The 18,564-nt window shown below is 37.9% G+C and overlaps 1 protein-coding gene across 8 annotated transcripts in view; it reads right to left on the bottom strand.

Annotated features, from left to right (window-relative positions):
• LOC124121766 (peregrin-like) overlaps nt 1–18,564 on the bottom strand; it is a 33,924-nt gene that overhangs the window by 14,590 nt on the left and 770 nt on the right. For 7 of the 8 annotated variants that reach the window (XR_006859080.2, XM_046484823.2, XM_046484825.2 and 4 more), the window contains exons 2-7: nt 17,173–17,857; nt 15,472–16,325; nt 13,681–13,834; nt 13,238–13,372; nt 8,849–8,977; nt 8,085–8,273 (exon numbers count right to left, since the gene is read on the bottom strand). Coding sequence is in view for 7 of the 8 variants with exons in the window: in XM_046484823.2 (XP_046340779.1) it covers nt 8,085–8,273; nt 8,849–8,977; nt 13,238–13,372; nt 13,681–13,834; nt 15,472–16,325; nt 17,173–17,826 (2,115 nt within the window). In the remaining variant the exon portion in view is untranslated. The remainder of the gene's footprint in view (nt 1–8,084; nt 8,274–8,848; nt 8,978–13,237; nt 13,373–13,680; nt 13,835–15,471; nt 16,326–17,172; nt 17,858–18,564) is intronic. The other variant, XM_046484826.2, reaches the window with a different exon arrangement.

Raw genomic sequence — 18,564 nt, 5'->3', positions numbered from 1 at the left:
TTTCAAGTCAAATTTGAATTATGATATTTAGAAGAAATAAACTGTTTCCCGTGATCGGAGAAGCGAAATTATACACGACCAACTTCCTGCATATAATTTGACTATTACACATGCATTGCTACCTTAGCAACACCTAACAAAATAGCAGATGATTACAAAATTGTCAAAAATAAGTGTTGGGGGGGGGGGGGGGGGGGGGGGGGATTTGTTTGTTTTTTAAATTCAGTTTCAAAACAAACTACAGATGAAATAACACATATAGCAATACATGAATCATTATTGCAATACAAATATCAGGCAAATACGCATCACTATTAATTCATATTAAAAAAAAAAAAATCGTAAATCTCTTCAAAATCGATTAACCTTGCAAAACAATATGCTCAGTGTTTTGCAATTTGATCTTGTTACACGTACATTTGCAACAATTTTATGTATGTATGCTAATAGGACTTGCTATCTTTATCTTGAAGATGAGGACTAGGGCACGGGCGAGGTCAGGGGGTATGAGAGGCTGGGCATGTCACAACACCAGGTGGTCTCCCTCCTCAGGTGTTCAATAATGACAGGTAGCCAACACTAGCGACACTCCACGTCAACCCACATTTCAATTACTTGCACACAGCCTATGATTATTGTAGCTGCACTGAAGCACAGTAAACCTCGCCTGTGTGTTCCCTCTAATTATGCCTGCTAACAATCAGTGGAGAACTGTCACTGTACAACACATACATCAGCTCATCTGTCACATGTAGATTTACCCAATGCTATCTCATATCTAATTCACACTCAAACAAGCTATGGCATACCAGCAATGACCCAAAAGGTTCAAATGACAGGCAATGCACTCTTGGGCTGCCTCTAACAAGGCTATTCATTTCGTGAGACGCAAGACAAAGACTCCATATATTCCACCACATACATTAATACATGAACAGCGATTATTTATTTCAAAAATATTTACACTTTGAAATCTTTTTTCTTATGCATACTTTACTAGTAACTAAGTATAAAATGATCCCTCCCTTATCAGTCATTGATGGGTCGGAATGACCCTACTTTGCTGATAACTAGAAGGAACACTGATTCAAGAAATACACCCAAGACTCAGGGTGTCTATGCTTGCTTTTCTTCAATTTAACACAGAAATCCCATCTATAATAATAGGCTTCTGGGTGAGTGAGCGAGAATGGTTTTACACCGCTTTTAGCAATATTCCAGCAATATCAAAGCAGGGGACACCAGAAATGGGTTTCACACAATGTACCCATGTCAGGAATAGAACCCGGGTCTTCAGCATGATGGAATGAACGCTTTAACCACTTGGCTACCCGACCGCACCTAATAGGCTTCCGAGCATATGCAAATATATAACATCACTGCATCAGTGAAACAAAAGTTGTAACAAAACACGAAAACAGCGTTAGGCACCTGGGCCGCTTTAAATGTCAGACAAAATTATTAAATGTGAAATTAATACGAACAAATAACTCAGTCTTGATACATTTCTCTGAGATGAGGTAACTTAAGTACTTTGTGAGAAAACTTGTCCCAATTGCACACACTATGCACCAAGTAAAATAACATGGATCAAGGACTGTAACTCTGTAAAGAAATAATTTATGGCACCAATTTTCGAACTTTTTTAGAATATTTTGTCCCCTTTGAGAAGCGGATGGACGGACAGAAAGACAGACATACGAAGAGATGGAAGGAAAGAGGGATGGATTGACGAACTCCGTTCCTATATCCCCTGCCCCACTTTATAGTGGGGGATAATAACGACTATCCCAAATTGCTGGCCAACGCCACTTAGTTAGGAATTCTAGATAATACCCTGGGTTAAGACAAGAACCTGTTGACTTTCATGCTCAATTTCAAACACTGGTAACCTGGTACCCATTTAGGCACCTCTTAGATCATTGTACTGGAGACATTTTCTGCCCCAGAATCCAACAGCTCAAACCTAATGTATTGAGAAAAGCCTTTAACAATGGGTAGAACAATATGTTTTCTGATATTCAAGAAATCTACTTAAAAAGGGCTCCTTAAACTTATTTCTCCAAGGAATTTGGTGTGTTTTATGTTGCATGGATACAATAAGGCCTCATTAATGCCCCTTCACAGTGACCGAGTAGACAAAGTGAACTGCATTGTGCTCAGGTCACTAGATGAACAGGGTCGCTGCCTCCCCACCTCATGAATATAATCTCATGCATTAGGCTGAGGGGCAACCTTTTTTGTACCCACAGATGCCTTGTACGCAATGAGAATAATCCCGATCCCAGACACGGTGTCTTGGTTTTACTCGGGGAAGTTGATCTAGTCCAGAAATGTTTGAAGAACAATTTCATAATGGACAAACTTCAGTCATTATCCAAACATGGCTATTTGACAAAAAACCTCAGCCCTACATGAATGAACTGGAATACTGACTAACTCTTCCTGTCACATACTGCTCCTCGTAATACCATCAGTCAACACATTTTTTTTCATATTTTTAAGACATGGTTACACAGTAAACAAAACACAATCGTAAGTGATAAAAGGATTTGTTTAGTGCAGTAACCATGGCGACTGTTTGAAGTAATGAATTCAATTGAAGAGATGACTCATTTGCCTTGATTGAAGTTGGAAGTAAAAACTCGACAGTGATGCATGTAATCATGATCCAGTAACATGCTCTTTAAATGTGATAATAGTCATTGGTCTGAGGAAAATTCACATCGATTTTACTTTAACAAATGGGCTATTTGTAGCTTAATTTACTAGCTGAACAGAAAATTTACGAACTGTGGTTTCTGACTCAAGGTAAAAGAAACACACCAAACGTTTGATCATTTCAGACCCAAAGTATAACTAATAATTACCAAAGCCAGCATGACCAGTCTTTGATATAAAGATAGAAAGTAACAGGGTCCTTGTCATAACCTTAATGTAAAAAGGTGAACATTTTTGGTCCCAAGATATAAATACTATATATGCAAACATCAAGGAACCCAGGAACCTTAGATTTGAATACTGAATACACAAAAGGAAGCAGCCAGAAGGAGTCTATGTATATAGAGACGATGCACTAGTAAGTTTTTAATTTGTATCAGACATGGAGCAATGCTTTGAACATTGTATACATGCTATCAAAGTCCTAATACTTCCGATGTCAAAGAGGTAAAAAATTGGCACTGTTGGATACTATCTTGGAAGATGGCATATGTTCCTATAATATATCTTTGTGTTTCAAGTAACATGTACATACATTATTTAGAAGTTTTTCTTTTACTGTCAAGCAAGAAGGGGCATGCATCCACATCAGTTATGGGTCAAATAATTTCTTTGAACACAAGGAATATTTTAATATTATTACATGGGAAGGAATATTTTAATATTATTACATGGGAAGTAATATGGCAAGATGATGCCAACCATCTCTCATGCCGCTAGGTTTCTCCACAAACATACTAGTATCCAAACTACCGTGTCCCTGCCACACTAACCACAAAGTATCCGAGGCATGCATTGGTGCCCAAGGAATTGTGGCTGTCTCCGGACACTGGCATGAGCAATCCTTAAAGAGTTTCATAACCACATATACACCAGTTGTACACCAACTTTATTACTTTTCTAAGATGCCAAACTAAAAACTTTATTTCTTATGCATATTTTGTTTTCGAAACTTAGGAAAAAAAAGTCCAGGTGTCCTTGTCATAACTCCAGGACATCCCAAAATTGCTAAGCCTATGACAATGTTCTAATTAACATCAGAAGAAAAGAAGACGCTTGGGTCCATTATTACCAAGGTATTGGAATCAAAGAACCCCTATTACAAAAACATTACAAAATAACAAAGATCCTAGAAATGAATTTCATTCTTATTCTGAACACTGCTAATAATACACTGACACACTATTCCATTGAACAAGGATGAATGGGACGATTTGGTTGGTCAGGACACAAAGAAGTTGATTGCTGCATGACAATTAGTCCTGTTTTCAGACCATGTAGGATGACCGAACATCTGTGGCCAAGCAGTGACCAGTCCTCTGTGTCCAATGTTTCCCCCTGATATGTCAGAGGTTGTCAGTACAGATCACCTCCTCATCCAACAGAAGCAGCTAGCATTAGCCACATCCTGACTCCATGTGTCAGTGATCCAACCTGACATGGGCTGCAGATAATGTGGCCCACATTTTCTCTCTGATCTCCCACTGCTTGCATAACAGCAGACAGGAAATATATGATCGGTGGATCACGTGAGAGAGACCAGTGTTCTTCACCTTGGAGTGAGGAACAGTCTGACCATGGGTCAAGCATGTAGACTGTTGGGTCACTGGATCAAACGTGATAGCCACTACAGTGATAATTCCTATAACATACTATACGACATATTCGGACATCGTTGCCACATTATTTGCAATTAAGCATGAAACACATAATATTGCTTATGCTCAGAGGCAGTTATTTATAAATAGATACAGCTTTGCCCAACGGAAACTAATCTACAAGTACAAGCACTAGGACATTGTGAACCAGTCGACCCTGTATTGTATTATGGTTAACATGATTATGTACGGAAATTAATTTTAAGTACATTGTATAACCAAATAATGAAATAGCAGCATTCATTCCTGAACAAGTATACCCATTTTCTGCATCTCAGTGGATGCACTCTGTAAACAGTATGCATCCGTTTTCTATTTTTATGCGAATAGGATGCAGGATTTCCCATCCGGTAAATCCCTGGGTTATAACAAGGACTCTGCAGTTCCATGCACTTTCAGTGTAAGCCCTATAATATGTACCACATTATGTTAGAATATAAGTCATGATTCTGATACAATTTCCAATTTTCAATATGATGCTGTGTAAATGTTTCACAAACCCAAAGGTTCCAAACAAAAAGACAAGATGTTAAATACCAAAACATAAAATGAATAAATAAATGCTTTTTCCAAATTAAAATCTTTGAGGCTGCAGTATTTGACCTACCACTCCCAGTGTCCTACACAAGCCATCTCTAACTTGTCAAATTTGGCACATCACACAAGTTCACAGAGCTCATCATACAGTCAATCCCCTCCGCCATGACACAAGGGCAGCTGCCTGACTTTAATGACATAACAAGGGTAAATATTTACACTGCTTCTAGGGATGAAAAATGCACGTGCAGCATTTGAAGTCAGACAAATAGAGCCACCTGTGCTGTTTCAAATCTTCTCAAATCTCATTCACCCTTTTTACAAAGCTGGAAAAGGTCTGCAAATCTGTAAACAGATCATATCTGGCCTTTTTTCTTAATTAACTGATATGTTACGATAAACAAATGTTCCATTTGGAATACTACTCTCAATTAAAACAAGGCCATGTGGAACATCAGTCTCTAGAATAGGCCTTCCCTCTTTACCGAGCACAGAAGAGTTACTTGCCATTCCTCTGATGTAATGCCATACAAAGAAAATACCATTTTCTTGCATTGCAAACTTATCGCACAGCTGAAGTGTCACTTATTTTCGTCTCGACAGCGTATTCACTGACGTCTCCTTCTAAGATCCATAATGAACATGAACAATAATAATCATTGTTACTTTCTAACTGTCATATTTCATTACATACTCTGTCTACGTCATTCAAGCGAAAAACATGCATTGAAAGATCGCAAAGAATTTGCAAGTGGGCATGTGTGCAGCATAAACCATTTTCTAAACTGATAGACCAGAATGATATTGATGTGGAATACCTGCTTACAACTGCATGTAAGGGTGAAAGTGTATATGGGCGTGATTCAATTGTCTTGGATGTCAAAATTGACTAATTGTGGTTTATATGTTTTTCTAGTGAATTCTAAGCACAACATTCCTAGGAACCACCAACAAAATAAATCCCTGCAGTCTGTGCCAAACACTTTGGAGTCTACTCGCCCAAACATTTCAGTTTCAGTAGAATTTAGTGTCAGCTGGGTGTAAAAGACCAAACAGAATTTTACTAGTCTTGGGCTTCGGATTAGCGGCAAAGTCGTAGACTGTCACTTATTCTTGTGCCCTTGTGCTCGAACTAATAATTCAAGGCCTACCCATTTTTTAATACCCGACAGAGGATGCCTATAGCTTTCTAAATTCTAAAATATTACAACAAACCAGTGGCTTAAGTGCCATGTAACATGTCTGTACCTTTAAACTTTATCAGTGGTTAATCTGCTCTGAAACAAATAAGCTGTGTATCCTCTTACTATACTATTACAGAGATGCAAACTGGCTCTCGCCCACATGCCGGAGTCAGTTTGTCTAATGTTAATGGTATCCAAGGGCTAGTACAATTCAGGATATTTAGCGGTGCCCTCATATGTTATAACTATTTGGACCAGTAAACTTTTGGGATTATGTTGCATAGAGTTTGGATTGTATCCTTAATGGGGCCGCTTGCAGTAACTAATTCCTGCACAAAAACTTTATCTCTCAATGTAAAGAGTGAATGAGTAGGGTTGACGCCACTCTCCGCTATTTTCCAGTCACATCATAGCAGGTGACATCTAGCATGGGCTTCAAATATTTACCAAAGACAGAAACTAACCCTGATTATGTTTTAACCACAAGGCTACCCAATAGCTCAATAGTTACATGAGACTACAGAAACCAAGAATGGAATGTCGATCGAAGTTAGGGGGAAATGGCAAATCTTATTATTAAGTGTTCCTAGACAGTCTTAAATGCCAAATGTCTATGCAATATGGGTCCAAATCACAAATTCCCCATAGATGAATGTTTAGGAGGGCATACTATTCTCAACTGTGATAATTCAATGCATCAGCCTCAAAAGGCTGTTTAAAAACCCTACTACCAAAAATATTTTTGTTGGAATCAAACTTTCATCTTTAGCTTATAAGTGTCAATCTTTCTGTATTATGATAATGGTATGTATGATGACCATACTTTCATAATCCATAATAATGATATCATGAATTTGTCACATGTCACAGCCCTAATATATATCTAAGCGTATCTCCTCAAAGCATGTCATTCTGAAATCTCACATCTACTCAGTGACCTTTAGTGGTGACCATGCATCACAAGGTCTGAGGTAATTAAGGCTAGCAGGCTGTGCCTACACATAAGCCTGAACCAAGGACAGGCCATTGTGATGTGACCACATGGTGCTGCTCTCAGCAAGTGTCAATCAATCAGCGTACTCCCTGGCCTATCACACTCGGACTCCATCACCATCATCGTACTTGATCACTAGAATGCTTATGACATCAATCAAAGCTCAAAAACTTTTATTTGGCTCTTTTATTTGGCTCTCTTATTTAATTTCAAATACTACATAATCAACTGCACAAATAATATTGAACCCCAAGCCATTTTTAACTATATTCTTAACAATAAAATATATTATACTGTTGTTGAGTGCAGTGAATATTGTTTACATCATACAACATTAATATTGCAGTACAAATCATGTCATGTCCCCTGACCCCATCCTTTTCATCTCATTAATTGAGTGACTTGCACAGGAACACTGGATCCAGAGGCAGGGGCGGTGGATGTTGCATCCCTCTTATAGACACCTTACATGCCACACTAAGTCAGCCCCTCTGTCAGTGTGTACCCTTCCCATCCACTGAAAATCCTGAATCCACCATGAATATATACTTGTCAAAAGCAGTCAAAGAAAACCTTATGCCTTCATATTACTACAGTTATTCAGTCACGGCAAGACCAATGAACTATAGTAATATAAAAGAACTTGTGGCCCTTAACTTCTTTTGAGTAGTATACATAATACCTCTATATTATTCTTACAGGAAAATCCTACTGATCAAACACTCAATAACTCAATGTGCTCCATCCAACGTCAAGTGGAACTGGGTTGCAAAATGAGTTAATGACTTCTCAGTCACGTGACTTTTTATCATTAACCTGTAGTAAGTACACCTACAAATTAAAAAACAAGAAATAGAATTTCTATAGGTTTGGCAGGTGTGCATACGGTTTCCCAGTGAGCATGCTATTGTGTGCAATGTGCACTGCGCCTGGTGGGCAGTTTGGCATTTCCTATCTACACAACTATGAAGAAAATGCTAGTACACCTACCTGATCTCTCAGCTTTACTGCCGCTTTGTAGAACATGGTGTCTTTGGCATTGTACGTCAGACAGTTGTGCACAATCAACTCAAAATCACTCTCAAACTCATCCACACTTGTGTAGAAGTGTCCGTCGACTTTCTTACGCATTGTTTGAAAATCCATTGGCTTGTCAATGTACTCCAAATAATCTGGAACCTGTTGTGAAAAGTATTGTTTTTAATTTCATACATACATAGACATGGATAAATAGTATCACATGCTTCAAGTAATCAGAATGTATTTAATTCATCAAGCAAACAACAAGTTGCCTATATTTATGGAGTCATTTGCATCAATTACCTAGAAACCTTTTACTACAGGGATTTATGATGGAATCATTTGTGTTTCTTTTCCCCAAATTGGCCAATTCCATATGATCTTTAAGAAAAAGAAATATCTAGTGATTAAACCATTTGCACAAAATCATGAAAAATAAAGAAATATGTATGCCAGTCAGTTTTTTTAAAACAATGCTTAATCAGTGTTTAAAATTAAGCATGAAAGTCAATGTGTCTTTGTAATAACCATTATGTTAAAAGTACCACATTTACGTCCCTTTAAATGCAACAAACATAAGAACAAACATCAAGGACGCAATGTTTTTTAAAAGACTTTGTAAACCACAAACAAGGAATTCTTAACAACTTTTGCACGACATCCTTCAAAAACTCAACCAATCTAGAAAAGTGCCTATATTATTATACATGCTAAACAGACTGTTTGAAACCTACCTCTTTGAGAGACACAGGTTCTGCGAAGATACTGGTAGTGTCCCTTTCTTCCAACTGCTCCAGAGTTTGTCGGAGGAGCAACACAAATGGCTGAAGCTGATACTCTGTGGCAAGCTGATGGAATCGAATCTGAAACAAAACACTTTCGTTAACATACATCATTGCACTAACTGTCCATCACAAGTGTCTACAAAAAGAGGTTCATTATTGTGGCCTAGCATGTCAATAGAACTGTCAGATTCAATATGCACTATAGTGTCATCCATGCTTTCATGTGTGTCTGTGCTTGTACTAGTCCGGACTAATGTCGATTTTATACTGCTAGCCCACTGAGATACCATGTCACAGTCTAACATGAATGCCCCACTCACACTCAGTAAACTGACTCCGAGCCAATCAGTCCTTGTTTTAGTTTCTTAATGCTGAGTGCCAGGCAGGGTAACAAAAAGTACCATATTTTTTAATGTCTTTTGGTATGAGGCGGCCGGGGATCAAACACCCAACCTTCAGCTCTTCGGGCAGACACTCAGTAAGTGAGTGAGTATGGTTTTACGCCGCTTTTAGCAATATTCCAGCAATATCACGGGGGGGGACACCAGAAATGGGCTTCACACAGTGTACCCATGTCGGGAATCGACCCCGGGTATTTGGCGTCACCACTAGGCTCCTCGACCGCCCTGGGCAGACACTCAGACCAAGAAGGCAGTCAAGTTAAGCATGAAAGTCAATGGATCCTTTGTCACAAGGATGACTTGGAGATCATCTGATTCAAATATTATTATATAAGGTTCCACTCAAATGTCTTACACAAACTACTACCATCCAACTCCTACTCAAAGCAGGCATATCAAGCTGGATAGTCTACTAACTCAATCACTTGATAAACAGTCCTCGCAAAATGCAATAGAATCACAAAATAGTGCGACTATTAATTACCAAAGATAGCTGCACATTTCCTTATACTGATAAAAATGAAAACAAGCCATTCCAGCGAAAACAAATATTACAAGATGTACCTGCTGCTAAAATAAACTGATCAGTCACCTGACTGTAAATCCTGATTGGAACCATGTGATCAAAACTAAATGTTTATCTGCAGCAAAATGGATATTTCTTGAAAAGTCAACTTTTGTCATTACTGTAATTCATATTCCACATAGCTAGAATGGCTTGTTTTCACTTCATGGAGTGTTAGCAAACATGCAGCTTCATTAATTTGTAATCCTTATATTTTACATTCTATTTCAAGTGACAAGCACTATAGTAACAACATATAACAGCCACCTCATGACCCTTATAATTCTACTAACATAGTCTGTGTTTTAATTATAAATACATTGATCCTACCAGCTCAAACATGTAACTTGCAGTAGATTTTAATGTTATGAAAATGGACTTTTATTAGCTTCAAGCTTACAAAGAAGATTTATTAGACCCAAGATTTAGACCTGTGCCCAAGGTTACTGGCACAGGGAATACATGTAAAACAAGACACACTTTCTTGAACTAGGAGGCTAGAGTAAATTTCCACCCCTAGGACTACATCACTTTGTGGGGAAGTATGTTTTCATATTCCCCAAACTACCAAAGGGAACACTGGAGAAGATTGCTATCTTTCAGCTATTTCAAGTGGTATGAAATAACCATGTACCTTATCAGAAAATTCCAATTTAGTTCTCCACTTGTAAACTCATTATTGCAATACAATGGTAACACTGATACTGACTACTCACTGATAACCAAGGTAAGTTGATCCACAGACAGACAGTATCAAAGCCAGTAATCTACAGACATAATGTACACTCTGGCTCACACCAAGTCTATGTAATCTAATTAGCACTACAAATTGTGAAGATGACATAGCCGGATATTAAATCCTGTTACTCCAACTCACTTAATTGTTGTTAATCAATGTTTTATTTTACCTTTATTTTACATACAAAGAAATGTTGATGAAGATGTACACATATTTCTAGCCAATGTGGGATTTTTTCTTGAATATTATAGCAACATTATATTGGTTTGTACAGTGTTCGAAATTCAGCAGGACCCCACGGTAAAACGTTAAGATTAAGCAGGTCTCAAGATTCAGATAGCACACCATAACACTTTAAGGACCTCAGGAGTCCCTTAATTTCTTACATTGAAACATCTGATGGCAATGGGAGAATTAGGTAAACAAACCCAGGTCTTCAGTACGTGAACAGCTTCTCTACAGATTTGATCAATATTCATTTCAATATTCTTAAAGGATACTAGTTACTGCAATTTATTTTTATGTGATGGTTCCCCTTAAAATATATTGCAAGCATCACTGAAAACTGAAAACCATGTACATGTATGCATTAGCCATTCGAAAACCAGACACCCTAAGATAAACATTTGATAGGTCATCATACTTTCTGCTTTCAGAGATTACACACACAAAGACAACTTGAACAGAATGAATGATCAGAGCAATTAACATACACTAAAACTGTTCCACTCATCATTGCAAATACCAGACTCATACATACATTAATATTGGTTGCAGCCGTTCTTCCAATGTTTAGGGCATGGAATAACGTGAGTGAGCTACTGAATGTGTCATAGTAAGCAATATTCCAGCCATATCACAGCAACCTGTATATTACGGAGTCAAACCAGTAGCTGATACATAAGCATATTCCACACTGTCATGGCATGCTCAACCAGTCAGACATTGTAACAATCTCTTGGTACTGAATTAACATTCCTCAGCTAGTCAAGACCACTAAAATTCAGGACAAGTGGCATTTCCTTGTGGACTATTGCTTTCATTATGAGATGGATGGCAACTCTGTAGATGATCATATTTTGTATAAAGTGAAAATAAGGATTAATTCAAACCTGCCTTCCTATCCTCAATTAAATTGGTTAATTAGAAAATCATGGATTTCTGGGGCCTATTCTGCCCAGGAATCCCGATCTCGGCTTGACAATAAGTGGAACATTTGTGAGGAAGGAATTGACAAGTTTATGCTATACACCTCCTGGCATCTGCTAGTGACAGTAAAATATGTGTATGAAGTCAGACAGAAATACAACTAGCTGGCAATGGTCAATAATATCCGAGTCCATTGGCCTAAACTCTCCATGAGATGCTATTTGCATCAGTTCCCTCATCGGTCAAGTCAAGGGCACATGCTAATTACTGTAATTAAAACCAGGCTTGAAACTCTTTCACTGGAAGAGGCTTCACTTGTAACAACAAAGATTACTGAGTTCACTTGAGAAGTGATTGTTACCAATCATCAATGTAGCACACAAATCAAGTCTGGCAGTATTCCAACTTCGGTACCACCTCAGTTGGGTACAGCAAAGGAGCATACACTGCACTAATTGCAATGGCACACAAATACACACATTGTTTATTAGACAATAACAGAACAAATTGCCCATAATCAACCCCACACACATGGCAGTAATCACTGGAATCATTCTTTGTGTACCAAAAAGTTCTCAGTAATTACATCTGATTTTCACAAGCTGTCAAGTGATAGGAGGTTTGTCAAATTTGCAAGCAGTATAAAATCTGACAGAACTTCTTGAACAATGCAACAGACTTTTTCACGATGTTCTATTTGACTGATAGAGTATGAACAACTGCAGTCTGCACCAAAACCTTATGAGTCTACTTTCCCAAACTTGGCTCATACTCATAGCAACAGTTCCAGTAGATGTTAGGGTCATTATGTAGACTACGATTTGCTGAGCTTACTAGACCAAACAGAATTTTACTTAGGCTAAGACCATGCAGATGTTGAAAGGGAAAATATTTGACTGAAGGAATATGCCGTAATCAGCAATTTTCCTACTATAGCACTGTGGCATTGAAATAAACGAGTATAGACCATGAAAACTACAATCCATGCATTTATAAGTTGTAAGGGTTTTGTTGCCCTGGACAGCAATATTGCAGCTATATCGAGCCAGGGCTAGATAAACCAGCAGTTGACATGAGCAACGACACTCCAGCTGGATCCGATGGCATACTATCACTATTGGGATGACCACCCAATCTAAATTAGTTGCCTCTTAGGACAAGAGATAGTGATGTGGTTCAACCCTTGACTGTGATTCTTATTTTCCAAACACAGCCATGTATCCAAGCCAATTCAACAGTCTACAGACTTCTGCCACTTATGTTTCCTTTCGGTCAAGTAAATTGTTGAAATAAAAACATGGAAATCTACTAAAAATGATGCAAAGAGCCAAATTTGGGCTAGTAGACTACGAGGTTGATTAATTATAACATCTGGTAGACTGAACCTTTTTTATCTCCTGATCAGACTTTTGACTTTGTATTTTCAAGAAAAAGACGTAAGGTTGAAATGCAACCACAAAGCAAATTATATCTCACAAACTTACCTGTTCTCTTTTTAATTTTTCTCTCTTGCGAATGAGTTCCACTAGTAATCTCGCCTTCTCCAGATCTTGTCTCAATCTCTGCCAGTATTTCAGTTGCTCACGAAGAGCATTGCTCTGCTTGTCATTTTTGGATTGCTGAAAAAAGAAGAAATTAGTTTCCATAAATTCACAAATCACATACAGACGACCCTAAAAATCATAACTGTACTTAGTCACTTCAAATCAACTGTAATACATATTTCATTTCAAAACAATATCTGACAAAATTAGTTAAGCATTTATTTGAAATTATCAACAAAGCTCATTGTCCCCTCTTTGACTTGAAATCATAAGATTAGGGGGCAGGTCTGGGAAAATCTACAGTAAAAATTGGGTCTCTATTTCCAAGTAGTATAAACAGTCTGATAAGTCAGAGCTGTACAACAATTTGACAATTGACTTACATGTTCCTTGTTGCGTGTCATATGATTAGACTGTAATCTTCTGAGCAATGGCACTCCAAACCGGGACTGTCTCTTCAGGGTCCAGTAGCTGAGCAGACGCTTGAGAAATTGATCCTTCTTCTGAAGAGACACCAGACTAGAAATCCGAGTTAACCTGGACAAAATAAAGCCAATTCTAACATTGGTTTATTAGTAATTTCTCACTCATACATATTGTTAATTATTACTTCATAACTGGGCTAAGCACAGTGTTCGACATTAAGAAAAATCCTTGAGATTGGCTAATAGGGTAGACAACTGGTCCACATTTAACTTTGGATTAGTGGTTTATGTAAAAACTACATTTTGAAAGAGAAAATACTAGCCACATTGATGGACTAGTGATCATGGCTAACCAGTAACCCTGTTACAGTATTTGAATCTAGGGTTCCTATAAATATTTGATCTTTATATTAGAGTAATGACAGGAAGCATTGACTCTCCAGGGCTCAATTTAGCTAAACAAAAACATACACAAGTGCATCCTATTATTGAAAATTGCAACCTAATTAAAAAAATAATTAAATTTGTGTCTGACTAAGCCTCACTTGTCCACACAAGAACGATCTTTGACACTCAATGCTTTTTAGTTACTTTATTACATCACTAATCCCTCTGTTACGTGTAATTTGTCATGCTTTCTTAGGTTTGATGTCCCTGGCAATGTAACCATGTTAACAGGATAATGAATATTGTATACATTGTAGTATCACCTGTATATGTAGAATTGTCCAGAAAGCAGGGTTTCCGGATTAATAGGGTTTCACTGTATTAGACAAGGCATAAAATATTGAATATCATCTGAAAGTTGATAATGAATGTTTTACTTGGACGAAGAAAGCTGAATTTATGATACATTTGTTTTGTTTGTTGGTAGGTTGTTTAATGCCACACTCAGCAATATTCCAGCTATGTGACAGTGGTTTGTAAATATCTCGCATGGATCAGACAATCCAGTGACTGACATCATGAGCATCTATATACGCAATTGTGATACGATGACATGCATCAAGCCAAGTCAGTGCTGTTTGGTGCTGACAAACCTAGAAAAATAATCAGGGTGAATCTGGGATTCGACACATGGCCAAAGGTTTCTGTGACGCCTCAGAGAAGCAATGTGAATTGTGCCACCTTAGATTTCTGGCCACTGTGTCCCCTCTTAGCTTAAGACATTTCCTAATGTCCGTGTTACCTCTTGGGGAAACCTCTTACTTATGAACAAAAATGAGTACTGTCAGTTAATCATGCTTCTGTCATTGTCTGTTGTGTAATGCAACATTCAGCAATATTTCAGCTGTATGACAGCCGCATGTAAATACTCGAGCTTGGACCACACAATCCAGTGATTGACATCATGAGCATCGATCTACACATTTTGGTACGATGACATGCATCAACCACGTCAGAAAGCCTGACCACCTGATCCCATTAGCTGCCTCTTATGACAAGGGTGAATTGCTGAAGACCAATATATTCTAAACTGGATTTTCATGGTGGTCTTAACCATATTAATACCGGTATAATAGGAACTTCACACATTCAGATGCTCATGCCGACATCTGCCTTCAACTGATTTATCTATAGCAGTGCTAGCCCATGTTGACATATTTTAAATGATTTTTTACACTATTTTGAAATGTCATCAATTCCATATCTACATGATCTATGATTTTCAAACAACCAATAAAACAACAATTCCATGTTTAACAAAAGTACTTTTTACAGATATTTCAAATAAATATTTATCCTTACCTCGATTGTGGAATAATTGGTATTGATACAACTGGCACAGCATTGCGCTTCTCCGCTAAAATTTTCCGAGCTTTTCTCATCTTGATTCTCGATTTTTCTTTTGCCTTTTTAGCAGACACTGACTTGTCTTCATCTGCTAAATGAGGCGTACAGTCCGAGTCTGCAGGTGTGTGCACATCACAGTATGCTGTCTTTCTGACTCCATTGGTTGTTCCATTTGGTCCACATTCACGAACAGGCTCTATTTTCATGAAGAGTCCTGCCTGTTGGGCACAAGTCACATGAAATGCTGTGTAACAATTGGTCTTGTGACACTGAATACAGGCCCCCGAACCCCTCTGCTTGCATATGTAACAAGTCAATTTCTTTCGGGCAGCTGGAATCCGGTCTATACTGTCAATGGGCTCTAGAAATACTGTGTTGGCGAACCCCACTTCGGGGATCCAGAGAGCACAAACCACATGCGCCCAACGTCCATCCTCAGTTTGCTTGAAAGCACCTCCCTTGTTGGGACACAGACAGCAGTCAACTGCTCGCGATGGGGATTGTAAGCAGCGCCGACACAACCACTGTCCTTCTGGAATGTAGGGTACACCATAGCACTCCTGATGAACTGCCAAGTTACACATGTCACAGAACAGAATCACATTGCTATTTTGGCATTCGCCATCCATACATATTGAGCACACAGCATCTTCATCGATGGAGGGATTCGGATCTTTTCCTGAGCTTTGACTTTGGAAGTAAGCTTCTTTTTCAAATCTATCCATAAGTGTTTCAAACACTTCTTGCGAAACAGTTTGTATTCCATCTGTATCTCTCTTATCATTCAGAATCTCGAGCCATGCATGATCCTGAAAAACAAACAAATAGACAAGGTAACAAAATGAAAATTTGATGATCAAATGTTAGAAAAAATGTTGACATCAAAACTCTGTTTGATGTGACACTACACTGTAATAATAAGAGCATAATACAGTATTCTACTGTTCACTTAGTTGTGTTAGTAAATGAGTTACATGTGCCAGTAAAATATGTGAAGAATCTGGAGAATTCATCCGTAGTCATTTAATGACAGTCATTGCCATAAAAAAATGTGAATGGTTCAATCAAAATTTGCTCTCCAGATTCATTCAAACAGACCAAATATAAATTGTTTTATAGGCATTACTTAGAAGTTGATGGATGACACCAGGACTGGCAGTTCAAAAGCCAGTGGGAACAAAAATGTCAACTTCAGTAAGGATCTCAGTGTTCCCGTTTACCAGTAATTACCAGTTTTGTACCGGTAAAATTAGGCTTGGTCCGGTAATTCATGTGACTGCCAGTCCCTGTGGACCAGCAAATAAAGTACCTTATAAATATTTGTTGTTGAATAAAACATCACTGATATTCATACAAGTATATTTTTCAAACCAAAGTTAGCGTGTCTGTTATCATCAGGGTTTCCCCTTGTCTATTTTTAGTGCAAGGAAATAACATTTGGCTTTGCTTGAAGGTTAAATATAGCGACTAAGTCTTGAAATATTCAAAACAAAAGAGAAAATTGGGACAAATCTTTGTGTAAATGACGTGTAGATCTAACTAGGTTACTTCAGAGACAAATTGAACATGTTGAAATGGGTATTAGAATTGAAGATTATCTATGTGTATTTTAGCAGTGCATTAACAAAATGTGGTTGCTGCTATCTCGATCCTTACCTCTTCATCCATGTCATACTCTACTTCCTCGTCCAACTCATCCGATGATTTCTCCATGTAACGATAGTAGGAAGATGTTCGCTGTGGAGGCCCAGACGGTTTGATATAATCATCTAATACTTTAACTTGTGCTTCTGGAAGTTTGACAGTATTATTTGAGATCACAGTACCATTTTCTTTTTTCTTGTTATTGTCCGAACTTTTTCCACCTTTGAGTGGAGACTTTTCAGCCTTCTCCTCTTTTTCAGTATTGTGTTGATTATCAATCTCGTCTTGTGAAATTATTTCTAAAGGTTCATAAATATCTATTCTGTGGATTCTTCCTTCAAGGTCAATTTCTACAAGTCTTTGAGCCTCTGCGTAAGTCAAAGTCTCTCTTGTGGGAGATCTAAAAAACTCAGGTGGGGTAGGTGAACGGCGATTTTGCCTATGGTGCCACTTTGCCAATTTCTTCTTTGTCTTTTTGACTGATGCTGGTGATGGCACATTCTCTGGATTGTCATGATCATAGTTGTACAGATGGAACTGAATGCCCGAGAAGCTTTTGTACACCTTTCCACAACTATCAACAGGACACTTGTAAGGTGGTTTAGTGGCCCGTAAATTTTGACAGAATATTTTCACGTCAAAATTTAAGTCAACTTTTGGCTCCATGTTTTCTTGGAGTTCCTATCTAATACCTTTGCTGAAAAAAAAACAAAAAAACTGATTAGTTGATAAACAGAGCATAAAGGTGACTGCATGGACTACTACTTACATAGATCCACTGAAAGATCCCATATGCTGAGAGGGAATATTATTAGTGCTCCTTTAAACAGTATTTCAACTAGGTCAATATCATGGCCTGTTATTGTTGTTCTGTTTTGTTTGTTGTGTTGAGGTTTCAAGTGGGTGTGAAGTTGGGCTGGGGGGAGGCATGAGGTCCAACACAAAATAGTCAAAGGGCTAGGCAAAGCTTTTTCACTTGCATGTATTTTAATCTATCACTAGTTTCAGTGCTATTAATTCAACACAACATAATTCAAATTCCCAACATCAGAAAGGATGGTGCCGAAAGTGTTCATATAGACAGACTGAAGTTCCATTGCAAGTTGCAATTTTCTTTTGGTCTAGTAAGCTTAGTAATTTAAATTGCATATATAATCATGACATATTAACACTCAAAATGTACTGATAAGATTACATATGTGGGCTAGTGGACACGAAAGTGTTTGGTACACACTGCAATATAAACAAAATACACTTTCAAAATATGGACTTTATTGTTCCTCACACGTCTTAAAATGGGTCAAAATCGATAGGCCTAGTGGCAATGTTTTCAAAGAATAACAAAAATGACCAATTCACGCACATGTTCAGTGACCATACATTTACTTCATACATGTATTACAA

This window comes from Haliotis rufescens, unplaced genomic scaffold (genome assembly GCF_023055435.1).
Source record: "Haliotis rufescens isolate VD_foot unplaced genomic scaffold, xgHalRufe1.0.p SCAF_23, whole genome shotgun sequence".
NCBI lineage: Eukaryota > Metazoa > Mollusca > Gastropoda > Lepetellida > Haliotidae > Haliotis > Haliotis rufescens.
The sequence above is the reverse complement of the archived record's forward strand: the minus strand, read 5'-3'. Positions and strand labels throughout refer to the sequence as shown.